A 15,238-nucleotide genomic window follows, 5' to 3' on the forward strand; every position below is an offset into this window, starting at 1 on the left:
GAAAATGATTGAGCTGAGTTTAATGTTCATTATTAGGACTGATTTTGGAGTGAATCTGTCTTTCTACACAGGTGGCCGCGATAAGAGAGGTGGACCCATCCTGACCTTTCCGGCACGTAGTAACCATGACAGAATACGACAAGAAGATTTGCGCAGACTTGTGACATATTTGGCCAGTGTTCCAAGGTGACGTAATTCTTCCTCTTATCACTGTATGTTAGAAATGGACAATTTGTTGCCTAATCTACGTTTTTTTAAATCTTGTGTACTTGCACTACTGATCTGTTGACACCTGTTTGTCATACTGTGTTGCTGTGGAGACCAGAAGCTGCAAGTATCAGGGAAGCAGGTAACTCCTTCCAGGAGATGAGGAGGTTTGCATTTTAGAAAACTAAAGGTGGTAGAGACAAGTTTCTCATCTGGTCTACAAGGTTAGGCAAAACCTCCCCCAGCTCCCAATGTCCCATAAAAAAACATGTGATTTATAGCCTAGGGCTATGGGAGAAAGAACTTCTTAGCTCTTTTATAGTCAAAATGTTTAAGAGTTGCTGGGTGCAGGATATTATTTTCCTCTTGTTTCTCTCTTTGGGCCAGATGTACTAAGCTTCACAAAGTGATAAAGTGGAGAGTGATAAAGTTCTAGCCAATCAGCTCCTACCTGCCATGCTACAGGCTGTATTTGAAAAATCACAGTTAGTAGCCGATTGGCTGGTGGTTTATCACTCTCCATTTTATCACTTTTTGAAACTTAGTACATATGGCCCTTTCATTCATCTCACCGATGTCACTATGCCTTTTGCTCACTATGGGCCAGATTTATCAAGCTTCAAAAAGTGATAAAATGGAGAGAGATAAACAACCAGTCAATCAGCTCCTACCTGCCATGTTACAGACTAGGTTTGAAAAATGACAGATAGGAGCTGATTGGCCGGTTCTTTATTACTCTCCATTTTATAACTTTTTGAAGCTTGATACATCTGGCCCTATATCTTCTCATTTCTCTGGCTTGCCTTTTGCTCATTTTCTCTTTTCTCTTGCTCTTTCTCACAATGGGGGTTATTCTAGTTCATTCTTTCTGACAAAATCCTTCTTAGATGGACAAAACCATGTGCACTGCGGGTGTGGCAGATGTAACTTGTGCAGAGAGAATTAGATTTGGGTGGGGTTTTTCTTCAAAGTGAGATCTATATTGCAGTGTAAAATAAAGCAGTCAGTATTTTCCCTGCACAGAAACAAAATAACTCACCCAAATCTAATTCTATCTGCACATGTTACATCTGCCCCCCTGCAGTGCACATGGTTTTGTCCATTTAAGAAGGATTTTGTCAGAAAGAATGAACTAGAATAAACCCCATTATCTGCTGTGCTCTTTGTCTCCTTTATCTTTAACACTTTTTCTCCTGCCTCTCCTACATGGGCCGACAAGTATTCTGAACAAAGCTACTTCGCTCAGAATGCTCGTGCTGGGCAAGGTGTCAGGTTCAGTGGTCTCCGTTGAGAACACTGGCCTCAACCAATTAATAACCTGTGTGCAGGTTATTAGTCGCCGCCGGATTTAGACCAACGGGGCCCATATTTAAATGTGTTTTCAGGTATTTTCTGAGGGATTTAGTAGAATTCTTCATAAAATGCCAGAGTGTCGGCCAGTGTATAGGGCCTATAACTCCCTTGAAGTCTCTTTATAGCTTCATCTCTCTCCTTATCTTTCTCCTCATCGTTTTGCTCTGTTCTTTTCTCTCTCTGTCTCTCTCTCTCTGGGGGGGATGCTCTAACATCCGCACCCCCTTACCGCCGCATATTGCCGGCTACCGCTAACATAATTATCGCATATGCTCTAAAATTTGCGATATTATGGCAAAAGACAGCTCTTGCGTTAAGAGCGGTCTTTTGCGGTGAGCCGGCGATGCGCGACGGGTCCCGGCAGCTTCCCCCTCCCTCCCTTACCCGGCTAATTTTGCTGCTGCTCCGGGGGGGGTTTGTCCTCCTCCCTGCTCCCGGAAGATAATTTTCAGTGCAGGGAGGAGGAGGTCACAGGTCCGGGAAGCACAGTGCTGTACTGCCCGGACACAGGTGAGGGGGGGTCTGCGCGAGTCGGCGGTGGTCGGTGCGGGGGTGGCGTGGGTCGCGTTAAGAAACCCATAGGCTTCTTTGGGGTATCACCAGCTCTTGCTGATAATGGGGTTTTCACCGCATTTCTGTTTCAGGGAATCTCCCCCTCTGTCTCTCTCTCCTCTCTCTCTCCTCTCTCTCTCATCTCTCTCTCATCTCTCTCTCCTTCTCTCTCTCTCTCTCTCTCCCCTTCTCTCTCTCTCTCCCTCTCTTTCTCTCTCTCTCCTTCTCCTGCTTAAACTACAAGTTCATATACTGTGAGTAAAGTGCACCATGTCTGGACTTCATCGTTTGTTCTGTGCTGTAACATACAGTAGCTCAATGTGCAACCTTTCATTAACTGCTCTATAGTACAATGTAGCATCATCTCCTACCTCTCATTACCCATTTTATAATAATGTTATATCATGTCTGACCTCATTATTTATTCTATAGTACAATATATAATTTGTGACCTCTTGTTACCTGGTCTATAGTAGTACCGTGTCCAGCCTCTCATTACCTGTTCTATGGTACAACATAACACCATGCCCATCCCTTTAGTACCATTTATACAGTACAATGTAGTACCATGTCCAGACTCTTTTCTGGTCTATAGTACATGCAATATCATGTCTCCCATCGTATGACCTGTTCGGTATTGCAAAATAGCACCATGTCAAATCTGAAAAGGTCCACTGTGCATACTGTATTCTTTTATTTGCTGTATACAAAACACAATGTTTAAGTCCTCATTACACTGTACAAAGTCCAAAATGTGAATATGCTGAGTATTGCATGTTTATGTAGCAGGAACTATCTAATACCGCTTTTTTACACCAGAGCCTCGACCCGGGTGTTTGCCGTCCCGGGCTGGGGCTTGGTGTAAATGGGGTAAAATAATAATAACCTGGGTCCTGTTCCCGGGAATCCGGCCCTGCAAATGTGCAGGATTGGACACGGGGCATAGCCGGAGTCAGTGGCCGTGTAAATGGTAATCTGGGTGATCCATTTCCACCGATGGTGGAGCCCATACCTCCGGACCGCAGCGTTCTGCAGTTAGTCCGGAGGTTTGGCAGGAGCCGCATACAGCCTCCGCTGCTGTATTATGAAGACAGCAGCAGAGCCAGGGAGGAGGTGAATGGATGCCTGTGTGGGGCATCCATTCACCTCACAGATGGAGGCTAGTGGCAGCCAGCAGCTTTCTTTGGTGCTGAGCTTGCCACCAGAGTGTCGGTCGGCGTGGCGGGGGACCAGCTGACGGATTTGCCGGCACTTGGAGATGATGTCATCTTCAAGCGCCTGTTCAGGGTGACACAGGTGTAAAAGGGGTCAACTGCTGGGTCGCATCTGGGTTGGAGCTTAGTTCAAAAACCCAGGTGCGACCTGCCAGTTTTGGTGTAAAAGTGGTATTAGGTGCAAGATACTTTCAATGTTGCTATGCAATATACATGCCTGTAGAATCATTAATACCATTTCATGGGTCATTGTTACTTTATGATTAACATTTCTCCTGGAATGTTCTAGTAAGCTGATCTGTACTAAAAAAAATATATATATATAATTTTGATTAAGGAAGTTACTTTGTATAATGTAATACAAAGTATAATGGTTGCTGTGTACTGCTTCCTACAGTGAAGATGTTTGCAAGCGAGGATTCACAGTCATCATTGACATGCGTGGATCCAAGTGGGACCTGATCAAACCTCTTTTGAAGACCCTGCAAGAAGCGTTTCCAGCAGAGATCCATGTGGCACTGATTATAAAGCCTGAGAACTTCTGGCAGAAACAGAAAACCAACTTTGGCAGCTCTAAGTTCATCTTTGAGGTAAGTTTACCGGATACCAGTAATACATATAATGCTGTAGAGCCATTTTTGTAGTATGTGGAGCACCTACTGTGGACTGTAAATTCATATAGTATGACTGGAACTGGGCAATATATAACTGTAATAATCAGTAAAAGTCATCATAATGTATCTAAAGCTGGTCATATACTTGTGTGACTTATCCAAGGGGAGAAATCGCACGCGATCCATCCTTGAGCAGCCCGGGTCCTTCCCAGGTGGCAGGATCACATGTGATATGTATCGTACGTGGTTCTTTTGCATATAATATATCACATGCGATGCCAGCCCTGGCGATGCAACACATTTCACCTGCAACCCTCAGGCTCCGATGCAATGCGCACAGTACCACGCATCGCTTCATACCTGATGTCAGTCACATGCGATTTGGATGCTTTTCATGTGATTTATTACCGCAATTGCATGAAAAGTGACCTAATCGCCCTATTGTATGGCCACCTTAATGAGCCTTCAGTGTTTTCCTTGAAACATTAATTTGTGCTTTGCCAGTCACATCTATGCTCTTTTTGACTTTGCACATTATTGAAATGGTATAATATATTCCAGATTGAATTTATGACTGATTATTTTGGCCCCACGATAGGAAAGAGTTCTGTGTTATGACGGTCATGCTTCCATCATTACATACGATTGTCTATGTTATTGCTTGCCATATACAGTAAGCTGTCATTATTAAATGATTATATTATATGCTGATCATGGTGATCTGCTATCCGTATATTTCCTTATTTTATTATATGAGGATTTCGGGCCAGATTCTCTAAGCTTCAAAAGTGATAAAAACTAGAGTGATAAACAGCCAGCCAATCAGCTCCTGTCTGACATTTTTTTAAACACAGTCTGTGACATGGCAGGTAGGAGCTGATTGGCTGGCTGTTTATCACTCTCCATTTTATCACTTTTGAATCTTAGAGAATCTAGCCCTTCATCAGTAAGTCGTTCTGTGATATTCTGCTCATACTAATTAACATTTTTATTAACAATATTGGGATGGGGTTACTCAGCAATGTATTCATCTTTGCGGACGATACAAAACTGAGCAGATTTATTAAATCATCAGAAGATGTCACCACGCTCCAAAATGATCTTGACAATCTAGATGAGTGGGCAAAAAAGTGGAAGATGAGGTTCAATGTGGACAAATGCAAAGTCATGCACCTTGGGAGACATAACCAGTGTGCTAGTTATAATGTAAGCGGGGGTGAATTGGGTAATTCAGTACTCGAAATAGGAGCCCAAATAGACAACAAACTGGGGTGTAGTGCTCAATGTAATATAGCAACAAATAAGGCCAGCAAAATTCTAGCATGTATTAAAAGGGGCATGGAAAATAGTGACTCAAAAGTAATTATGCCTCTGTACAAATCATTGGTTAGACCACAACCTCGAATACGGAGTACAATTCTGGGCAGGTGCGTAGGGAGGGCGGAGCCAGCGGAGCACAAACTCCGGGCGCAGAGAGATCAAGTGGCTCCGGAGGCGTGCAAACTGTGCCACCTGCTTCCCCACCCTGCTTATGCGCTCCCCCGCTCCCTCCCCCGCCTGGCTGCGGCACTTACAGTGCTAGTAGTTTTGTGTGCATGGAGGTGCCGGGATTCAGCATTCAGAGGCACCCGGCAGGACGGAGAAGCAGGGACAGTGGAATCATGGGAATTGTAGTTTATATGTTACTGCTCAGACTTTGAGCAGTTAACAATTAAACTACAAATCCCATGAGGCCATGCTTTGCCCTGGGCAGGAAGTCTCACACTGAATGAACAGTGGAAACACGCTGCCTGGTGACATGCCTGCAGAGTCAGACGGAGACAGTGCAGTTACAACGATGAGGCTGTTCTGGAGGGATACAGCTCTGCAGTTCTCTCCCTCCCCCTACCTCAGGGTTGCCGACTTTTAAAAGCTCCTCTCCGGGAGAAGCCCGGAGAGTAGACTTTCAGCAGGAGTTTAGGGTGGCGGGGCTTAAACGTGACAACATTAAGCCCCACCCCCATGAAGGAAAGCTACTCAATTTGCCTATCTCCATGGAGGGGGCGGGGCTAAATGACGCGATTGACACTTTAGCCCCACCCCTCCCCGGAGATCTGCAGATAAGGTAATTTAAACGCTGCGGTCAGGGGGGGGGGGCGGGGGTGCCGCAATCAGGGGAGGGAGCAGGGGTCCCCCAGAATCTGGGAGGGTTGCCCACCTTTCCGGGGGGCCGGGAGGGTGACCCAATTTTCGGGGCCGTTCCGATAGGGTAGGCAACCCTGCCCTACCTCCCCTGCGTTTATCTAAGCAGCAGCAGCATCAGGAAGAGGACCCTCCGTTCACATGGTGTCATCATTGAGGGTAAAGATCCTGTAATGTGTCTTGTAGATAATTAAATTGGCAGCTTATACAGACAGTATTATTTGTTACTAATAATTTCACCTCCTTCAAACAAAACGGAGTGTGTGTGTGTGTGTGTGTTTATGTCTTGTGTATGTGTATGTGTTATATATATGCATGTGTGTGTGTGCGCAGGGCCACTGAAGGGAGGTAGGTGGGAGCACGGACACCCCCTGGATGGAGATGACAGGCGATCCCCCCCAACCCCCCCCCCCCTGCCCGAGCGACTCAGCGGCTGCCGCATCACACCCCCCCCCTTCACATGTCGCCTGCACCAAGCATCTACCCCCTCCCATCCCCCGGGACCCTCTTACTTGCTGCAGGAGGTGCCGGTCAAAACCCTTATGTTGACTGGCTGTTTCCTGTCTCCTGCCGCTGCAGTAGACCTGAGCCGGCCCAGCGCCCAGCAGGTGACTTTGAGACCACAGCCTCCCTTCAGCGCTGCAAGTCACAGAGGGCCAGATGTATCAAGCTTCAGATAGTGATAAAGTGATAAACAACCAGCCAATCCGCTCCTTCCTGTCATTTTTCAAACTTAGCCTGTAACATAGCAGTTGGGAGCTGGTTGGCGGGCTGTTTATCACTCTCCATTTTATCACTTTTTGAAGTTTGATACATCTGGCCCAGAGTGAGCAGTTATTTACAATCTGCAGAGTAGCCTGCAGCCCGCCTGCGGTCCCTCCATCACCATATACACCCCGGCTGTGGCGAGTCCTTTCTGGGTTGTGGGTGGGACCCACTGTGTGTGTGTGTGTGGGGGGGGGGGGGGGGGGGGGGGTTGTGCTGACCACTTGCCTAGGTTGCCAGGGAACCTTGCACCGGCCCTGTGTGTGTGTGCGTACATATAAATGGAAGCATGATGACTCCTGCCAGCGGTGTAACTAGAAATGTTGTACCCTCCTTCCAAATAAGTTTTTGGTTTTATGTGTCAAATGTGCAAATGGGTATTATGGTTCGTTATATAGTATGTAATGGTCATCATGTGTGGCCTTATGTGTAATTAGCATTATGGCATGTGACTATGTGTAATAGGCATTACGGTGTGTCTTATAATGTTAGGCTGCGCCCCCTTTTCATCGTGCAAGAGCCCCGCCTACTACAAATTGGGGGGGGGGGGGTGGCGGCGAAACATGCCCTTGCTCCGGGCACCGTGGCACCTAGCTACACCACTGATTCTGGGCTCTACATTATAACAAGGACATAATAGAATTAGGAAAAATCCAAAGAAGAGCAACAAAGCTCATTAGGGGAATGGAGAATTTAAGCTACGAGGAAAGATTAAGCAATTTGGGACTATTTACACTAGAGAAGAGACGTTTAAGGAGGGATATGCTCAACATGTATAGATATATTAGGGGCCAATATAAGGAACTGTCAAACACACTTTTTTCTGCTAGAAACTAATCTAGGACGCAAAGACCCGAGTTTAGATTAGAAGAGAAAAGATATTGTTCATCTAGAAGAAAAAAAATATTTAAAGTCAGGGCCGTCAAACTTTGGAACTCTGCACCTGGAGAAGTAGTGTCGGCAGACACTATAAATACGTTTAAAATAAGGTTGGATAAACATTTATTGGTTAAAAACATCCATGGGTACGAATAAGTAACATAATCTGTCTTTAAAATATCAGAACATACTATACAACAAGGGATAAACTATTATAAACATAGGTTGAACTAGATGGACGCAAGTCTATGTAACCAGGGCCGTTAGGCAGGTTTAGGCAGCTGCCTAGGGCGCCAGGATCTGGGGGGGAGGCGCAACCAAGTCTGCCCGTCAAATATCAAGGATGTGTCACAGTCTCCCGGACCACGGGAGTCTCTTACTGGGTCCGGGGTCATGGCTGGTGCGGGCGGCAGGCTGGGCGGCGGCAGGCTGGGCGGCGTGATCCTCTGTCGGAGCTCCGACAGCGTGGTGCGCGGCTTCCGGGTATGCGGGCGCGCGCCGCGCGCTCAGGGATTTAAAGGGAAAGGCAGGTTCTGACGTAGTCAGCCTGCAGCATAAAAGGAGGTCTCTGGCAGGCAATCCCCGCCAGAGTATAGGCTCACACCTACTCCAGCGTCCTCGTGCTTCCAGTACTATATTGCTCATTGATATTATTTGACCCGGCTAAGTTCCTGACTACTCTTCCGCTTGACCCTTCTGTACTTTGTTTGATCTCTCCGTGTATGACCTCAGCGTGCCCTCTGACCATCCCTCCGTCTCATCCTAGTGTCCCGCGAACTGTGTCTCCCGTGTATGACCCGGCCTGATCTTGGATTCTCTTTGCCTCTCCACTGGGTACCCAACTGACGGCACTGATACCGACCCGGCAAGACAACCGCTCCTCCATATACCTTGCCCCTGTCACCAGCTCTAATTGGAAACCTAACCAGAGGACCGCGACCGATGTGTCGAGTGCCGCAGAAGCCCAAATCCCAATTGGAGGGGTCACTGGCAGAAAACCCTCGGCACGGTTAGACTCCGCGACTCTGTGTTAGGTCAAGCCAATTCCCGAGCTGGTAGGCAGGCAGTTCTACTATATTGTGACAGGATGTCTATGAGGATCATTGTATTTAATGCAGGTGTCTGCTGTGGAACCTCACCACCATACTTTCCCTTGATGCATACTTCCTTACTTTGCTGCCTCCTCCTAGTACTCTGTTTGTTAGGTATCGGGTGTGACCCCGCAGCCGGGACTGCTGTTCAGGACAGCCAAGGCAACACTATACTGACTCTGTTGTTCCCCCCAGGCTGGGTGACCAACTCCTGCAGGTGTTCTAGGCTTCACCTGTAGCCGTCACGTTTGAAAGGGTAAGTTAAGCCCGCCCTAACTCTGGTACAGCCAGGTGTTAGGTAAGGACAAGGAGCCGGGGACCCCCCCAGGGTACGGCCAACAGGAGAAACTGACTAATGGACCTAACTGAAATTTAACCAAACGGCGGCTTGCCGGACCCTGGCTAACGCCACTATGCGCCAGCGACCTAGTTACTACCACCTGCGACAAACCACAAACGTCGCACAAACCACAAAACATACAATAAAAGCAACACAATAAGAAGGGACCAAGGAGGAATTTTCCAGAGATAACGGGAAGCGGGAAGGAAGTGCTCACTGGGCACTAAACAACCCCAAAGCAACGAGACTAGCCTGACCGGCTGTAAAGGAATAAGAAGGGAGGACTAAAGCAAATGAGGGGGAAGGAATGGAAAAAAATCAACCCCGACTGGGGCAACTCACGGAACCAGAATTCCACTGGGATGAATCACTGGGAGCACAGACAGGAATGTGCTGGAGCAGGTAGATAGTATAAAACGGAAGCTATCACCAGCAGGGAAGTGCTGGGCTGACTCCCTTAAATGAGACTGGGGAGCCAATTAGCAGTGACGCCCCGCCCTGCCAAAATTAGCTGTCCCCACGGACACCTGCGGTCCGTTTATTATTATGCCCTATTGAGGCCGTCCTAACTACCTGCCCGCCGGCATCCTCCGTTGCTAGGCAACGACGCCGCTGTGAGCAGGAAACTCCCTGGCCGCCCCAGGAGTCCCAGCTTGCTGGGAGACGCAGGGCTGGGGGACGGAAGCTGCGTCTGTCCGCCGTGTCTTCCGTCATCCTAGAATGCTCGGCAACCTGACATCAGACCCGGAAGGACGGGCGGCCGGACGGAGGCGCCGCTCCGTCCCACGCCTGCAGTGCGCAACAGTACCCCCCCTTGAGGAGGGGTTAAGAAATCCCTAAGACTAACTTTATGAGGAAACTCACAAAATAATTTTGCCTGGGGGCGTGCAGGTCAAAGTCAGAAACCCAGGACCTCTCCTCTGGCCCATACCCCTTCCAATGGATGAAAAAATACGGAGAATCCTGAGAGATTTTACAATCCAGAATTTCTCCACCAAAAACTCTGATTGTCCATGGACATCAACCAGAGATTTGCCTCGACTAGTTCTTCGATTACATTTTTTCGAGACAACTGCGGGTTTGAGGAGAGAAGCATGAAAAGTATTAGTAATCCTCAAGGCCCTGGGGATCTGTAAACGAAAGGCGACAGGATTTACTTTTTTTATAATGGGAAATGGACCAATACATTTTGGGCCGAATTTAGAAGTGCCCTGTCGGAGTTTAATATACCGTGTTGACAGCCAAACCTTATCGCCCACTTTAAACTTACATGGTCATCTTGACCGATCAGAAAGACATTCTCCCGAAGAGCTGCCTTTTTAAGGGCAAGGTGCACCTCTTTCCAGATGGCCCTTAACCTGGTCGTGGTGGAAGATAGAACCACAGGCCCTTCTGGACTGAGTGCACTGGCCTTAGGATGAAAGCCATAATTGGCTAGAAAAGGAGAAGCTTCCGTAGCTGAGTGGTGAGAATTATTATAGGCGAATTCGGCAATGGGGAGGAAATCCGACCAATCATTCTGCATCTTAGAGATAAAAAGACGCAAATATTGCTTCAAGGACTGATTAAGGAGTTCCGTTTGCCCATTTGAATTGAGGTTGATAGGCGGAGGTCAAACTCAGTTTAATCTTTAACGCCTTACAAAAGAGTCTCCAGAACCGGGCAATGAATTGCGGACCCCGATCAGAAACGATATCGGTCGGCAGACCATGGAGTTTGAAAACATGAAGCAAAAATAACTTGGCCGAAGGCAACTGAGGCAGAGGGACAAAGTGATCCATCTTACTGAATCTGTCGATAATTACCCAGACTACCCGGAACCCTGATGACAGAGGCATGTCAACCACAAAATCCATGGCAATATGAGACCATGGTCTGGAAGGAATGGCCAAGGGGATAAGTTGCCCTGTGGGCGACACTCTGGGAACTTTATGCCTAGCACAATGAGGACACGACTGGACATATTTCTTGGCATCAGAAATTATGCCCGGCCACCAGACGCACAGAGAGAGAAGTCTCAGGGTTTTTTAATGCCAGGATGTCCTGCAATTTGACTGTCATGGAACTCATCCAAGACTTGCCTTCTCAAAGGCTGCGGAACAAATAAACGACCGGCAGGTATTTCATCGGGCGCTTGATCCTGGGCCTGAAGGAGCAGGTCTTTGAGAGTCTGAGTAATCCCAAAATGAATGACAGACGCTGGAAGAATGGGCCGAGGAGACTCCCGTAATTCCTGCTTGGGTAAAAAGCTGCGAGACAATGCGTCTGCCCTAACATTCTTTGATCCAGGTCTGTAAGAAATAACAAAATTAAAACGGGTAAAGAATAAGGCCCACCGGGCTTGTCGGGCATTCAGACGTTTGGCTGACTCTAAGTACTGCAGACTTTTGTGATCCGTAATCACGAGGACCTGGTGATTGGCCCCTTCCAGCCAATGCCTCCATTCTTCGAAGGCCCATTTAATGGCCAACAACTCTCGGTTCCCAACATCGTAGTTGACTTCTGCGGATGAGAACTTTCGGGACATATAGGCACAAGGGAAAAGGAATGAGGACTTGGGATCTTGTTGAGACAAAACTGCTGCTGCCCCCACCTCTGATGCGTCGACCTCGACCACAAAAGGTAGTTGGGGGTCGGGGTGTCTTAAGATGGGAGCGGACACGAAAGCCTGCTTTAGGGCAACAAATGCTTGTTCTGCCTTTCAGGGCCACTGGGAAGGGTCCGCGTCCTTCTTGGTGAGGGCCACTATGGGGGCTACCAAGTCTAAAAAAGAACAGATAAACCGTCTATAATAGTTTGCGAACCCTAAAAATCTCTGGACGGCCTTGAGGGTTGTAGGCTTGACCCAGTCCAAGACGGCTTGCAGTTTTTTGGGTTCCATGCAGAAGCCCTCGGGAGATATTATGTATCCTAAAAAGGATACCTTGGAAACCTCGAATTCGCATTTTTCTGGTTTGGCAAAGAGGCGATTCTCTCTGAGCCTTTGAAGAACCAGTCATTTCCGCCCCCAAGTGAAGCCGTCATTGAACAACAAAGATTGCCCTTCCGGGAGTACAGAGGTGAAGTCCCATCAGAGGAACTTCCGGTCGCGGCATATCAACTTCCGGTATCGCCGAACACGATCTCCCACACTGACGCATCGCATCAGCAGAATACAGCCCACCTCGAGGGAAGAGATGGGACGCTGCAAAGGGGGACCTTACTGTATTATTCTACACGAGTTTCAACATCATTCTGTGATTCTAAAAAAACACTGATTTCCTCACTTCCGGGTCACGCACCCCGGAACCGGAAATGCTCCAGCACATAAGTACAGGCACGTGGATTACACTAGTCTGAATCCTGAAGAAGAGATCCTGTATCTCGAAACATGTTGGCCCAGATCTAAAAGGTCTGTACCTTGCACACTTCTCTGCCTCAATTGTGTACACTTAAAGTTTATTTCCCTTGATGTTTTTATTCACTTATACCTTGTTCATACACAATAAAACGGATAAAATAGAAACCTTGATGCGCTTTGATTTTCACCCCACCACGTGAGTACGGGTACGCCACCCAATTTACCCATTCAAAGATACCTTGATGTACTTATTTCCTTATTGTCACAAGTGAGTTCGGTACGCCACCCATGCTCCCAGTGACATAGAAATATTAACCACTCTACCCCAGAGATATCTCACATTGTGGATTGTTTCCATTTGTTTCATCTTTTCCATATGAACATCGAGAGATATTGGGAACTATAAACATCCAAACCCAGGAACATCTAATGGAGAAAATATACATCATAGGAGAAGAAAAGTGAAGTACCACACAATTCCTTTTTCCCAAGCACACATTGTCCAAACCATAGGGAGTGCCCACAAGTGGATCCCTACACCCATTGTACCATTGTCATTTTTTGAGGTGAAATTGGGACACACCTCCAGGGACCCATTAGACAGATCCCCTCAGATAGCGCCATGGCACTCTGCTCACTTTCCCCATTACACAATAACCCGCAGATTGACTGGCAGGCCGGAGAAATTACACAATGGAGTAGGGAGCGCCCACAAGTGGATCCCTACACCCATTATACCATAATCTGCGGGTTATGAATTCTGAGCTAAGGGTAGCCCAATACCACCGGGATAGTGGCACAAGAAATTAACAGAAAATATATGGTCTCTGCATGCAGAATACCGATGCGCAAGGACAATGGGGGAGTTTGATACAGGACTACCCCGTTGGTCAATGGACTACCGTCTAAGCCCCGCACCTCTCAAGGGGTAATTGTGGGATACCCAGTTTCTCAGCAAACTGGATATCTAAGAAATTTCCTGCCGCTCCACTGTCGATGAAGGCCGTGACCGCCATCTTAGTCTCTTCTATCTGGATCTCAGCAGGGACTAGTAAAGCGTTGTCAGGGGAGACAAGAAGTGAACCAAAGTAAATCCCCTCAGTATTCACTTGGTTTTGGCGTTTCCCGACTTATTGGGACAAGTACGTAGGAAATGCCCTTTATTCCCGCAGTAGATGCATAAGCCGGCACTCAACCTGCGGGCTCTTTCATCCAGATAGATGCAGAACGCACCCACTTGCATTGGTTCCTCCTCATCTTCCGAGGGTACATAGCCGAGGGAAGTAGGCCTCAGACCTGACCCCCTTTCAGATTTCCGTTCCTTGAGGCGCCGATCAATCTTAATGGACAGTTCAATAAGTTTATCAAGCGTCTCTGGCACAGGATATTGGATAATGCTATCCTTTATGGCCTCTGAAAGCCCTAGCCGGAATTGACTGCTTAATGCCGGTTCGTTCCAACCGCAGTCATTCGCCCATCGACGGAACTCTGTGCAATAGGCCTCTGCAGGGTTTCGGCCCTGTCTGAGGGCACGCAAATGACTCTCGGCAGATGCTTCCCTGTCGGGGTCATCATACAGGAGCCCCAAGGATTTAAAGAAAGCATCAACAGCGCAGTGTGGAGTCATCGGGTTTCAAACCAATTTTGGGGATCCCCCTGTAACAAGGAAATAATCAGGCCCACTTGCTGCTGCTCTGATCCCGAGGACCGGGGTCTGAGTTTAAAATAAAGTTTACAACTCTCCCTGAAGTTGAAAAAAATCTTTTCGGTTTCCCGAGAATCGATCAGGGAGGTTCATTTTGGGTTCAGGAGAGGGCGGAGAATCTCCCCGGGCACCCTCCTCCTGTGTTCTAACCCTGAGGGATAATTTTTGAACCATCTGCGTCAGGTTTTGAAGCTGACTGGCGAAAGCCTGGGCCTGGCGCGTAGGAGTGGGGTTCATGATGACAACTACAGAAAGTGCAGCACAACCAAAAAACGCTACCTGCCAATACCAACAAGAATATGTATGTATATATATTTTATATATATATATATATATATATATCCAATTGCATAGGTGCGGCACTCCAACTGTGTGCAGATGGAAAGGGGGTGCCCGCCGTAATACACCTGTCTCTCAAGACCCGCCGTAATACACCTGTCTCTCTCTCTCTCTCTCTCTCTCTCTCTCTATCTATATATATATATATATATATATATATATATATATATATATAGCAAAATGGGGGAACCCTTTCTGCGCTAGAGAAAGTGGGAGCAGCACCTCTGGGGGGTCCTCTGTTAGACAAGACCCAGAATAGAAATGGGAAAAGGGGGGTTTTCCAGAGGGCGCTAACCAATATCAAACAAGTACAGATCGGTTATAACCGTTTAATATAAAAGTGGAAAAAACCCTTATATATATATAGCAGCTGGTGATAATGTTAAGTATCGGGTGTGACCCCGCAGCCGGGACTGCTGTTCAGGACAGCCACGGCAACCCTATACTGACTCTGTTGTACCCCCCAGGCTGGGTGACCGACTCCTGCAGGTGTTCTAGGCTTCGCCTGTAGCCGTCACATTTGGAAGGGCGAGTTAAGCCCGCCCTAACTCCGGTACAGCCAGGTGTTAGGTAAGGACAAGGAGCCGGGGACCCCCCCAGGGTACGGCCAACAGGAGAAACTGACTAATGGACCTAACTGAAATTTAACCAAATGGCG

The 15,238-nt window shown here is 47.6% G+C and overlaps 1 protein-coding gene across 9 annotated transcripts in view; it reads left to right on the forward strand.

Moving 5' to 3' along the window:
* Positions 1-15,238, forward strand: part of KALRN (kalirin RhoGEF kinase) — an 856,470-nt gene that overhangs the window by 248,009 nt on the left and 593,223 nt on the right. For all 9 annotated transcript variants that reach the window (XR_014450786.1, XM_083153542.1, XM_083153544.1 and 6 more), the window contains 2 exons: positions 72-186; positions 3,724-3,916. Coding sequence is in view for 8 of the 9 variants with exons in the window: in XM_083153542.1 (XP_083009668.1) it covers positions 72-186; positions 3,724-3,916 (308 nt within the window). In the remaining variant the exon portion in view is untranslated. The remainder of the gene's footprint in view (positions 1-71; positions 187-3,723; positions 3,917-15,238) is intronic.

Source organism: Crinia signifera, chromosome 7 (assembly GCF_055691185.1).
Source record: "Crinia signifera chromosome 7, ASM5569118v1, whole genome shotgun sequence".
In the NCBI taxonomy this organism is placed as follows: domain Eukaryota; kingdom Metazoa; phylum Chordata; class Amphibia; order Anura; family Myobatrachidae; genus Crinia; species Crinia signifera.